This window comes from Trichosurus vulpecula, chromosome X (genome assembly GCF_011100635.1).
Source record: "Trichosurus vulpecula isolate mTriVul1 chromosome X, mTriVul1.pri, whole genome shotgun sequence".
In the NCBI taxonomy this organism is placed as follows: Eukaryota; Metazoa; Chordata; class Mammalia; order Diprotodontia; family Phalangeridae; genus Trichosurus; species Trichosurus vulpecula.
The window spans coordinates 13,821,858-13,834,418 of record NC_050582.1 but is presented as its reverse complement, the minus strand read 5'-3'; the positions used below and the strand labels follow the sequence as shown (position 1 = coordinate 13,834,418).

The 12,561-nt window shown below is 37.1% G+C and overlaps 1 protein-coding gene across 1 annotated transcript in view; it reads left to right on the top strand.

Moving 5' to 3' along the window:
- The window catches only part of LOC118832709 (protocadherin-11 X-linked-like), a 523,359-nt gene extending 514,762 nt beyond the window's left edge, over window positions 1–8,597 (top strand). The window contains exon 9 of the mRNA XM_036740037.1: window positions 8,128–8,597. Coding sequence (XP_036595932.1) covers window positions 8,128–8,597 — 470 coding nt within the window. The remainder of the gene's footprint in view (window positions 1–8,127) is intronic.
- Window positions 8,598–12,561: the final 3,964 nt, after the last annotated feature.

Here is a 12,561-nt window from a genome sequence, read left to right as displayed (position 1 = left end):
GATCAGGGGTGAAGAAAAGATGCGTGACTAATGCACTCCTGGTAGACTTGTGAACTAATCCAACCATTCTGGATAACAATTTGGAACTATGCCCAAAGGGCTATAAAAACTGTGCATACCCTCAGCCCCAGAAATACTACTACTAGGACTGTATCTCAAAGAGATAAAAGGAAAAGGGCCTATTTTACAAAAAAAAAAAAAAACTACAGCAGCTCTTTTTGTGGTGGGAAAGAATTGGAAATTGAGGGAATAGCCATCAATTGGGGAATGGCTGAACAAGTTGTGGTATATGAATGTAATGGAAATTGATGGAAGTTGGAGAATCATAGGGAAAACATGTCTAATCAGGCCCATTAATTCTGGTTTCTGAATTTCAAAAGACAGCCTATTCATTTGTCTGTTACTTAAATTGAGTTTTTCACCAGGGCAGTTTTTAAATACTCATGATCCAATAGTTCTCAAGAGCAATTTGATGTTTAAATAACAAGTATACGCATTTTTCATGAGAGAAAAAAAATTTGTCCAAAGGAGATTAAAATTTTTACCATGGAAGGGCTTTTTTTCTGTAATTAGGTGATAATCACTAAGTGCTTCATTAAAAGCTCATCATTTTATACTGTCGGTAAGGGGGAAGAATATAAAGGTGGAAAACGCACACACACAAAACCTTATTTAAATGCCAGGGGGCACAAGGGGGCTTCTTATTTAGGAAGCTTCCAGACTGAAAACACAAAGAGAGACAATGAAAAAAGAAAGAAAGAAATGCAGCATGGAGATAGAAAAAAGCAAGTAGCAAACATAGAGCTCGCAAATAGTCTACAAAATAGTTCTCACTTTCAGTGCAAGTTGAGCCAGAAGAAGCTGAATGATACTCTTAATAATGGTTTTTATTTCATTGTGCTAAAATAATATTTTAAATCTCTATTTTTGCTTCCCTCTTTCCTCTTCTGGAAGTTCCCTACACCAATGACAGGGCTGGTTCCTAGCTTCTATTAACTCGGTTACCTCTTGCACAGGCAAATTCCCCAGGATGTTTATGTTTTATCTTAAGATTGGTATGTCCAAAATATAACTCATTATTGAGCCTTCTAAATCTGTCCCTCATTCAAACTTCCCCATTTCTGTTGAGGGTACCACAGTCCCTCCAGTCATCCTGGCACTTGAGCAACACATTCAATAGTCAATAAGCATTTATTAAGTGCCTACTATATACCAGGCATTATGCTAAGCAGTGGGGATACAAATATGAAAAAGAAAGATTGTCTTTGCCCTCAAAGAGATTACCATCTAATGGGGGAAAACAATACACTACAGAGAAGTAAAAACCAGAAGTGGTGGGAGATATCTTGAGGGGGGGGTTGGTTAGTGCAGACTGAGAAATGAGTAAGATATTCTAAGGGGCAGAACACATTTGGAGGCCTGGGAGACCACCAGTGCCTGGTACATACTAAGTGTTTAATACATGTTTATTAAATGATTTTCATATGTGAGGAGCTATAAGGCCAATTTGATTAGACATAGCATACATCAAAGAGAGTACAAAATTTAGTTTGGGCCAGGTTGTCAAAGGCTTTAAAAGGCCAAACAGGAGGTTCTAGTTTATGCTAGAGGCAGTTTCTAGCAGCTTATGTCTGAAATAAGGGGGAGGGGGAAAGTAAGAGAGAGGGAGAGAAGGAGAAATGGAGAGTGGAGACTGAGAAAGGCAGAGGGAGAAAGAAAAAAAGGAGAAGGAGAGAGAGAAAAGGAGAGGGAGAGAGAGAATAGCTTGAAACGTAAAAAACATTTTCTCCAGTGTATTATATAGACACTCCGTGAAGGATCTCCTGGACAATACAGATAGGAATGAATCCCGTAGAATGACAGAGCATGGATGGGTTGCAGATTACACTGATAGAAGGAATCCCCACTTTATTGAGATTGCAAAACCAATAAGGTACTAAAATTTGCAAGTATCACAGAACTCAAATTCAGGAAAAAGTTGGAGTATGCATCACTTTCTTCTTGACAGGGTATTTATTTGCTATGAAGTCGACCAGAGGCTACTATTAAGTCCCATACACAGCCCTTTATTCATCATAAATGGATTACTGGTTCGAGAGTCACATGACAAATCAACATCAGGATTATATTTGAGGAGTTTTTACAGATAAAGTGTCTAGAAAGGTGATGAGTTACCTAATCTGTGTGTGGAGGGGTGAGAAATGCCTTTCTAAACAATCAAATATTCAGCTACTAGACTCATGCTTTTCCAGTAATATTCTATGTGAAATAATCTTACTGTTGGGGTTTACATAATGATATGAAAGATATTATAAATATTATATATGTATTTATATATATACATATTATATAAGTGTACATTGCAATTCGACAATTTAAATAATATTTATTAAGTGATTCCCATGTATAAGGGGCAATGCGGGCTGATATATCTATCTATATCTATATATAACATTTTTATGAACTCTGATATTATGAAGGAGTTCATTCATTACTACATGAGCAGCCCAATTTCTTTGCTAGTTGTATAATTCTCTAAGGATATGCTTAATACATTTTCCATTTTTGGATATCAACTAAGTGTTTAAATAGGTCAGGTTGGAGCTGTTGAAAATGAAGGCCATTTCTTCTCCTTTTTATTCTTTCTTCAAATTAAAAAGCACCTACATGATGCTACCATGTCTGCTAGCAATCAGCCTAGATCTAACTTCCATTTTTGGACTAAATTCTTTGGGAAAGCCATCTAGAAACAGTGCCTCCACTTCTCTTTTCACTCAAATCCAAATTCTCTGAACTTTTTCCCTTCTGACCTCATCATTTGACTGAAATTGCTTACCCCAAACCCATATATACATCATTCCTTAAATGCAAAATTGACTTTTTCTCTATCCTCACCTTCTTGACCTCTTGGCAGCCTTTGAAACTGTTGATCACGCTCTTCCCTTAGACACCCTCCTCTCTAGGTTTTCATGATACTTTTCTCTCCTGAGTCTCCTTCTACCTGTCTGACCACCGCTTCTCAGTCTCCTTTGCTGGTTCTTCCTCCAGGTTACACCCACAAACAACAGGTATCCCCCAAGGCTCTGGTCTGGGTCCTGTATAAAGGGAGATCTCTACAATCTCATCTCATCACCAAAGACCTACTGACCATCTCATGCTGGATATCCTGTAGGAATCTCAAACTCAGCAAGTCCAAAAAAGAACTCCTAATTTCCCCCCCTAAAATGCTTCCCTCTTTGAAATTTCCATATTTATATCAAGAGCACCACCATCTTCCCAGTTACTGAGGCTGGAAACCTCAAGGTCATCCCTGAACCTCTCACTCACTCCACAAATCCTATATGTTGCCAAGTCTTGTCTTTTCTGTCTTCACGAACATCTGCCATATGCATTGCTTTCTCTCTACTCACAAAGCCACTCCTCTAGTTGAGACCCTAATCACCTCATGCTGGACTATTGCAGCAGCCAACTAGTTGGTCTCCCTGCCTCAAGTCTCTCCCTACTCCAGTCAATCCTCCATTTGGTTTCCACAGTGATTTTTCGAAAGCTCAGGTTGGACCATGTTACTTCCCCTACTCAAAATCTACTTGCTCCCTATTCTAGGATCAAATTTAAAAGGTTCCATTTGTCATTTGAAGTCTCCTTCCTATTTTTCCAGGCTTCTTATGCTTTACTCCCCTCCACATAATCCACAGCCCAGTGACACTGGTATCCTTGCTTGCTGTTCCTTGAACACACTTCATCTCCTAACTGTGCCTCCTGTCCTTGACATCTGGAAATTCTTTCCCCCCTGGCCTACCTGGCTTTCTTCAAGACTCACCTCAAATCCTCCCTTCTTGCAGGACGCCTTTGCAGGTCCCACCTTCCACTACCACTACTACTGCTAATGCCTTCCATCCGAGATTGCCTTCCAACTATTCCATCTATATCTTGCACATACCTAGTTATTTGTAGGTTGTCTTCTCTGTTGGAAATATTAACTCTTTGAGGGCAAGGACTGTGTTTTTGTCTTTTTGGTATGCCTAGTGCTTAGCACATAATAAGCACTTAATGAATGCTTGTTGACTTGGATGTCTGGTCTTTTTGTACACAGACAGCTAGTTTGGACATTATTCCCACAGTAACTTCCTGTGGCTAAGATCCCTCAAGATGAAGTTATCTTCATGGTGGTCTTTTTTGTAAAGGCTTTTTAAGAACTCTGCAAAACAAAATGATGAAGTGTCCCATGAAACAATGTTCCTTGTTGCCTTTAGATGCACAATAAAACCAACACTGCCACATCCTTCAGAGTTTTTTTAAGGACAGCATATGAGCCATACTTCAATTTAGCTGCAACTTTTTTTGTCTTTTGGTTTCATTTATACTGAAAATGTCATTATTATGATGATTCAATTCCTCTGGTGGTGTGGGTACTCATTGGTCAATAGAGAAGTGTCTCAATGATAGCTAAACTCATGTTTATAGATAGCCCCAAATCTGCATAGCTTAGCCCTCTCTGCCCCCATCACTGCAGAACTGTTCATCTAAAACACTGCATTGAGGGTCACTTATTTTTTCTATGTTTCAAGAATTTCCTGCCAAAGGAGTTCATCGCTAAGTGGCGTGCTGAATGGTGCTGATCACTGGGCTTGACTTCCAAAGCACTGCCATCCCTTTCAAGAAGCCAGGATTACCTTTCTGCCATGATCAGGCATTAGAGTCGGAATTTTTTGGAGTCCAATTTTGTTTTAAAAAAGAAATGGATTTTTTAAAATCCTCAGAATTCAGGAAAGTCAAGAAACATCTGGGCTTACTCTAACTTCTTAAACCCCTCTCTCCATTTTTTTTAGTAGCAACAGAGATATGAATTGTTAACAACTTTCAGTAAAAAGAAACAAAAATGGAGTTCTTTCTGAAAATTTAAAGAATGCATGTAAACTGATAATTTATCTAAATTTAACCATAAAACTCAGACTACTGCCATGAATATTGCTGAGTATGACTAGCAAAAACACCTATCAAGTAATTATGAATTATTGGATATGAGGAACAGGAATGCCATTCAATCCTTCTGAAATCTGTTTCAGAAAAATTGTCTTAACAACTGACCACATGGTATAGGGTTTGCACAAAGCTTTTTGCACATTATTTAATTGGATCCCCATAACAATACTGTGAGATAGGTGCTATTAATATTACAGATGAGGAAACTAAGTCTGAGAAAAGTTAAGCAGCTTGTCCAAGATCATATAGTAAGCATAAAAGGTGGGGTTTGAAACAAGTCTTCTTAACTCCAAGTCCAGCAACCCAGTGAGTACACCACATTGCCTCTCTAAGGCCACACACAACCAGTGATTTAGGCATGTTTTAGAAATATATTCACATTTCTTATCACCTTGAATCATAGATTCAGACCCCAACCCTTATATTTAACAGGTGGGGAAATTGAGTACCAGAGAGAATAAGGCACTTGCTAATGTCTGAAGTAGAATTCAAAACTAGGTTTTCCCTTCTCCAGGCCCAGTGTCTATTCCACTCTGCTACACCACATCAGAATCAGTTCTTACCCAAAAGAAATAGCCCTCTCAAGAACCACAAATGAATCTATTTTAACCTGCCTCCACACTATATCAAGTAAATGATTTAGATTCCTAGAGTAGCTTCTCTACAAAATGTCAGCAACAACTGACATTTATACATAGCAGTTTGATGTTTGATTAGCAATTTACATATAGTATCTTTTCTGAGCCTCACAACTCTATGCTACAGGTATTATCATCATCATCATCCCCATTTTTATAAATCAGGAAACTGAGGCTTAGAAAAGTGAGTTGCCTGTGGCCACACAACTACTCAATGTCAGAGGGGATAACACCCACTGAGGTCTTCCTCACTCCACTTTCTGAACTATATTTACTACACTACTGCTTCTTTAGAAAACATGCTTTCTAATCCCAAGCTTGATTTACCTTAGAGAATAGCTTATCATACCCTCAGACTGCTAATTGCTGGTAATTGGTCTAACTGTATCAGCTCCTGAAATCATGTACCACTTGGTGACATTCTTCACCACTTGAGTTTGCATTTGCATGCATGTATATGTATACATACATATGTATGTAGGTATATTCATACATATGTATGTAGGTATATTCATACATACATCAACTCTGCTTAAGATTTTTTAAAAGATATTTGATGTTTTTCTTTTCTGTCAATTGTAAAATTATTTTGGGCCAAAACAAGAGCCAGTTCACCAATGTAGCTATATGTTATTTCCAGTTTGGAAATATGTAAATATCTTGATCTTTATAAAGATATAGCTTATTAAGTTAGAGAATAAGTTGCTCAAAGTTACAACGTTGTTGTCTGTGGCTTTTCTAAATGACCGTTTTCTCATTCCCTTGGATCACTGAAATCAAAATGTGCTTTTGGTCCCTTACTCATCTGTTCAGTGTTTTCAAATATTTTATTATTCACTTCTTTGAATGTTAATCTGTAACTAATGTTCCAAAGTTGTTCACTCTGTATTAGCCAGGCATATCACATAGTGAGTGGATCCTTGTAAGGGAGAGCGGTAGCATCATTATGTTTTGATCATTGCATTCAGTTGTAGAATAATATAATCTAAGTTTCAACACAAAGGATTTGGAAACTGATTTACTCTTTAGTATTCAAAAATTTATATACTTATCAAGGTTGAATGTCTTAGGTCTATCATTTATTGTTACTAACCTCTGTTTTGTCATGATTTCAAGAAATCAATTATTTTTTAAATTAATCATAGCCAGAGTTCATTCTTGAAACATTGAAGCAAATCTTAGAATCTAACAGACTATCTTTCTAAATTAATTTAATTTATTCATAACTACCCATTTGATTTTTAAAAATTCCTAAAACATTCCCTAAGGTTTTTGATGTTTCCACATTTACCCTCTACCATGTAATTTCAGCACAAACACTCATGAGAATGGGGGCATAGTTATTTAGAACATTGTTGAGAAATATATTTATAAGATGCATTAACATATGAAAGAAAATTTCACATTGGAAAAAGTCCAACAGTCTTCATCTCCATGAAGCATCCCCGGGTTAACCCCAACTGCCTCAGATATTCTCTCATATCTTTTCATTTGTTTTTCTTCTCTGCCCATTAGATTATAAGTTCCTAAAAGGCAGGAACTATGCTTTCTATTGTCTCTATAATTCCACACACTGCATTCCTAGTACCCTATTCTTCACAATAGGCATTTATACAGCATTTTAAGAAACTTAAATTACTATATGAGTTGTTAGCATTACATGTCACTGGCAGATTTTAAAATAAAAGTATCAACAAAAAATGAAATCTCCCCCTAAATGTAGAGAATGGGGAAATGGTGTGTGTGTGTTTTTTTTTAAATGAGAACATGGTTTGTACATGATTTGCCTCAACTTTCAGCTTCATTTTGCGTATCAATCAATAAACATTTATTAAGCTCCTACTATGTGCCAGGTACTTTGCTAAGTGCTAGGGATACAAAAAGAGGCAAAAAGATAGTCCCTGCCTCAAGGAGTTTGTAATCTAATGGAGTATATAATCTAATGGCATATGGTATTATAAGTCATTTAGATAATTCAAATGAAAGGAAACTACTCTCTCTTCAGTTATCTGGATGAACTGGGTGGGGGGGGGGACGACCAGAATTACATAAGTAACTGACTCCTTGTTCCCTTGACTCGCTTTGTATTTCTGTATATCATTCAATGCCCCTTGTTTCCAAAAGGCTCCCAGATTTCATCCTGCTATTTCAGGTTGTGCAGCAAAATTTGCAAAGCATTCTTAAAGTAACCTTAATTGTAACACATTTTAATTTTTTCAAGTGAATATTCTCTTCTGCCCTGGAGTCAAATGCGGACTCAGACACTTGACACTTAACTCCAACTGCCTTGCCTTCCCCCCTCCAAAAAAAAGTGAACATTCCCTATAACACTCTTGGGGGTCAGATTGAGGTATCTGATTTGCAAAGATGTTAGGAATCGATGATTGGTTTTATACTAGTTATATTTGCCTGTAACTATACTTTTTTAAAAACTCAACAATATTCTCTTCAGTAGATTTTCTTCTAAGTGTATATCATGACACGGGCTTCTTTCTTTTTTTTCCAGCTGCAGAAATAACTGTCCAGCCAACCCTTGAAGAAGCCTCTGACAACTGTACCCAAGAATGCTTTATCCTTGGCCATTCCGACTCTTGCTGGATGCCTGCTGCGGTGCCCCAGTATCGGCCACCTCGCTCTCCGGAGCCTGCTGTAACCCGCTACAGTTCTCCTGCTCCACATCTGATCACGACCACAGCGATGTGCCACAATCCTCCTGAGCCCCAGGCTGCTGCTATTTCCACCAGTCCCCCCCAGGCACAGAGCCAAGAAGTGGGGCATGGTGCTACGGCTGAAGCAAGGGGTGCTCAAGGAGGAGTTGTTACACAGGATGACTCTAATCAGGGACGAAGATGCAGTCCCAGAGCCCTGTTTTGCACAGCTCAACATGATGAATCAATCAAAGTCATTCCCATGACGACCTTCACTCCCGGCCAATCTTCACGGGGCTCTCCCAATATTGAAGAGGATCCCATGTAAGGCCCATCACCTAAGTCAACTGTTCCAGACATCAGTAGTGACTGTATATAATCAAAACAACTGGACTACATGCATATTAAAAACTGTTCCACTTGTGTATATATATATGTAAATAGAAACTAAAACTGGACTCAATTTCAAGAGCTAGAGCTAGATCCCTAATTTCGCCCTAAGAAAACTTTGACTGAAGTTCATATCAAATATGGAGAAACAAAAATCAAGAAATAATATTCTACAGTAGAAAAAGGGCTGTTGTGACAGATGAAAACTATGTGGTTTCTGCCATTTCTGAAGGCATCTGAACATTTTATCCAAATTCCTGCCTTTCATGTAAATTATACCAACTTATCCACATGCTGTTCAAAATCAACATAAATGATGCCACAAAGACTCTGTTTGCCCTTAATGCACCACTGCTTGTTGGATACTTGACTTTAAAATGCACTGCACTGTGCCAAAAGAGGCTACTGGATTTCCAGGGGAACTTTTTGTCTTTTCAGATTTACTTTCCTAGTTTAATGTAAGCTATATCAAGACTCATTGCATCTGTCATTGTTTAGCCATTCTTCCATTACTAATCAGGTCTTTTCTTTCCAAAGTTCATATTAGTTAATGTCCCTGGAAATTGAACGCAAGAGGACTTAAAACACAAGGAAACCGAATAGATCTGGTGGCTGATTCAGGGCTGTGGCTGTAAACTACTGTCGCCTAGAGAATATGCTGGTGATTTAAATGTTAATTTTACAGCACTATAGGCACTTATGGAAAGATTTTCAATATAACTATAGATAACCACACATTAAGCCCATTAGACTAAGGGATTTTTGTCATCCTAGCTCAACTTACCGAAGAAAATAACTGACATTATGTAGATGAAAAGCAGGAAGCAAACGTTGGAGAGATCTAATTATAAATATACATCAAATATATTCTTGTACAGAATTTCTAAGTGATGTGCTGGAGGAGATTAGGAGTTGCTGACTGCTTCTTATGGTGGATACAAAACACTTGCTTCACCATAAAAGGAAAACCAAGAAATCCCAGACAGGTATCAAAAGATATCCTTCTGTGACAAAAAGGAATACACTTGTGTTCCTAAGGAAATTATTTCCTTCCGTTGTCTGTCGTTTTGTTTTTTTTTTCCTCTTTAGCCAATCATTATCTTCTATGTGTACATTTCACCAAGTCACAAAAACTCCACCCAAAATTGATTTCTCATAGCAAAACCCGGGTAACTTGTCTAGTTTCAATGTTACTATACCAAGAGACAATCTGTGTTTTAGGGGAAGAAAAATACCCCCAAACACAAGAAACAAAGAAAGAAATAAGCAAAGAAACAAACCAAAAAAAAAAAACAACAAAAAAAGCGTAACTTTCTTGTGGATAAAATTAGATATAGGCTCCATAATGTGTAACTTAAATTTATAATTTATGAGTAAAATGTGTGTGTAAAATGTTGTAGTATAAGCTTCTGGAAAAAAAAAAACCAAAAAAAAAAACTACAAATGTTCCAATTGGTGAGGATTTCACTGGATGTTGAGACATCGTCTCTCTATGTGCCCAGCAGGTATAAGTAGCTTTGTAACTGTATATTTAATTTCATTGATTTCAGCCTATTGAAATCATTTGTGATTTTAGTTTGTAGAAGTGCTTCACTTTTAAACTCAGAACTTAATTAACAAAGCTGCAAAATAGCAGATGGCAGGTGTTTTTTTTCTTTCTTTATATTTTTCAGTACTATTTAGAGAGATTTGTGGTACACTGGTTTCCAGTCCCATGCGAATCCTGAAAAAGCAATGTGAAACCTTTGGAGACTGACACACAGTGGCTGTAACTTGACATTCTGTAGATACAATGGAATGGCCTATTAGACTGAGAGAGAAAGAGACTACAGCTACCTATAGCTATTAACATCTATTTCCCTAATGAACAAAAGATAGAGCAAACAAAACAGTTATTTCCCAGGAGTTTCTGAGTTTGGGCTAAATGTTTGGAAGCTTATTCAAATCCTATCATGCATATATCATGACTATATGTCATGCACAGTTGTAAAAACCAATAGAATACAAATCTAGAACTACAAAATTCCCATGGCATTTCCAAATCTTTTTATCTCAAAATGCCCAGTGTTTGACAAAAATTATTCAGAGAGTAAATAAGCTAAGAACATGAGCTAGAATACTGGCACTATTATGCATGTCTTTAATATGTCCTAAGGATGGCTGCAAATAACCAAATGACCAATACCTGTTCTCTGTCATGGATAGATACTGCCAAATTTTCAATCACCCCGTCATGACAAGTACTTTCCCTTCTAAGCTTAAAAAATATAATAAATTGCATCTGTTAGCCAGAGGCACAAATTTAACTTGGGGTATCATGATTTTTAAGGGATGGTGAGAACTTAGCACTCAGAGAGCCATGAAAATAATCAAAATGATGGAAAAAACAGGACCTAACAGAACAGTGAAAAAGAATCAGGAATAAAAAACAATTATAAAATAACCCAGAGATATGGATAATTGCCCCACATCAACAAAGAATAGAATAAAAGGAAGTCATCCCTAACTTAAGCAGAAGGCATGTGTCATATATATGCATACATATGTATATGTATATATGCATATATATGTATATATATGAAAACCTGACAAGTAGAGTTATTTCATGTGTAATCAAGGGAAGCTATTTAATCTCCATTCCTGAAGCTTTAAATATTTGGATACTCACCCTTCTAGAGGTATAGGGATGGGCTACATGAACTCTGAAGGCCACTGACAGCTCTCAGATCCTATTAATGGATTTAGGGGTTAGAGAAAGGGTTCATTTTTGTTTGTTTTAGAGAGGTTTGCTCTGTGATTTCATCAGTGGGCTAACTCCCTAATGCAGATCCACGACTCATCTTTAATAGATTTGCAGTTGTCTGGAGCACTGAGAAGCTAATTTGCCCAGAGTCATAGCCAGTACGAGTCAGTTGCAGGACTTGACCCCCGAGTTCTCCTGACTGCAGAACTGGCCCCCCCGTACCCTAGTTCTCACTGCCTATCTAGATTATTTAGTATTTGTCAGTAACTAGGCCCCCCAGCCTTGCTATTGAAACTGGTTATGTTGAAGCTAGAATCAGACCAGCTTTGACCAAAGGCAGATATGTGAGTTCAGGTATTCTATCCAGTGCCTTCTTGGACAAGTTTTCTATTCAATCAGGCATTTTTGACTTATACATTTCAGGACTTCATTCCCAGTGAAAACTTTATAACATGCCATCAATTATTTCTTGAAACAAATAGAGGCACAGATTAGGAGGACCATCCATGGGAATTTACCAATGTAAGAATAATTTAACCCTGGTACTCACTTTACCAATAAATAAAATGGTTCCCACATAGGGGGGAGAGGAGGGGATAACTATTTCTTTTAAAAAAAAACCTCAAATACTGATATATCTTTAAATGTTATCTGTAAATTGACCCACCAAAAAGAAAACCATGCATGATAGGTCTTTTGAGAATAAGTTATTCCTGATGTTTAACATCCATCTGAAATAAATCTAATTACATGGTGATTATATATTTTATTCCTACAATAATACACAGCAAATAGGGAGCATTTGTAAGACTGTGCCTATCCACTAGACATCTTATACCAAGAATGTATACATTCTTTAAACTTTTTTTTTTGCAATTTCAGCAAATGCTGTGTCAGTGTCTTAAGAACTAATACCAGTAGACTTCTATATGATATATAACTATTATCTAAGATCTAGAAGCAATTTAGTCAGTGCACAAAGTGTACATTTTTGTGTAGTCTTATTTAGTTACTTGACAGTTTACTTTGTGAATTTATGGAGCCAAAAATAATTCTATCTATGTTATAATGGTAACTCAGTGATTAACTTTGTTATTGTGTATAATGGTAACAATTCAAAGAGAAAACCTTGCCTTCGTAGACAAACATTTATCACACT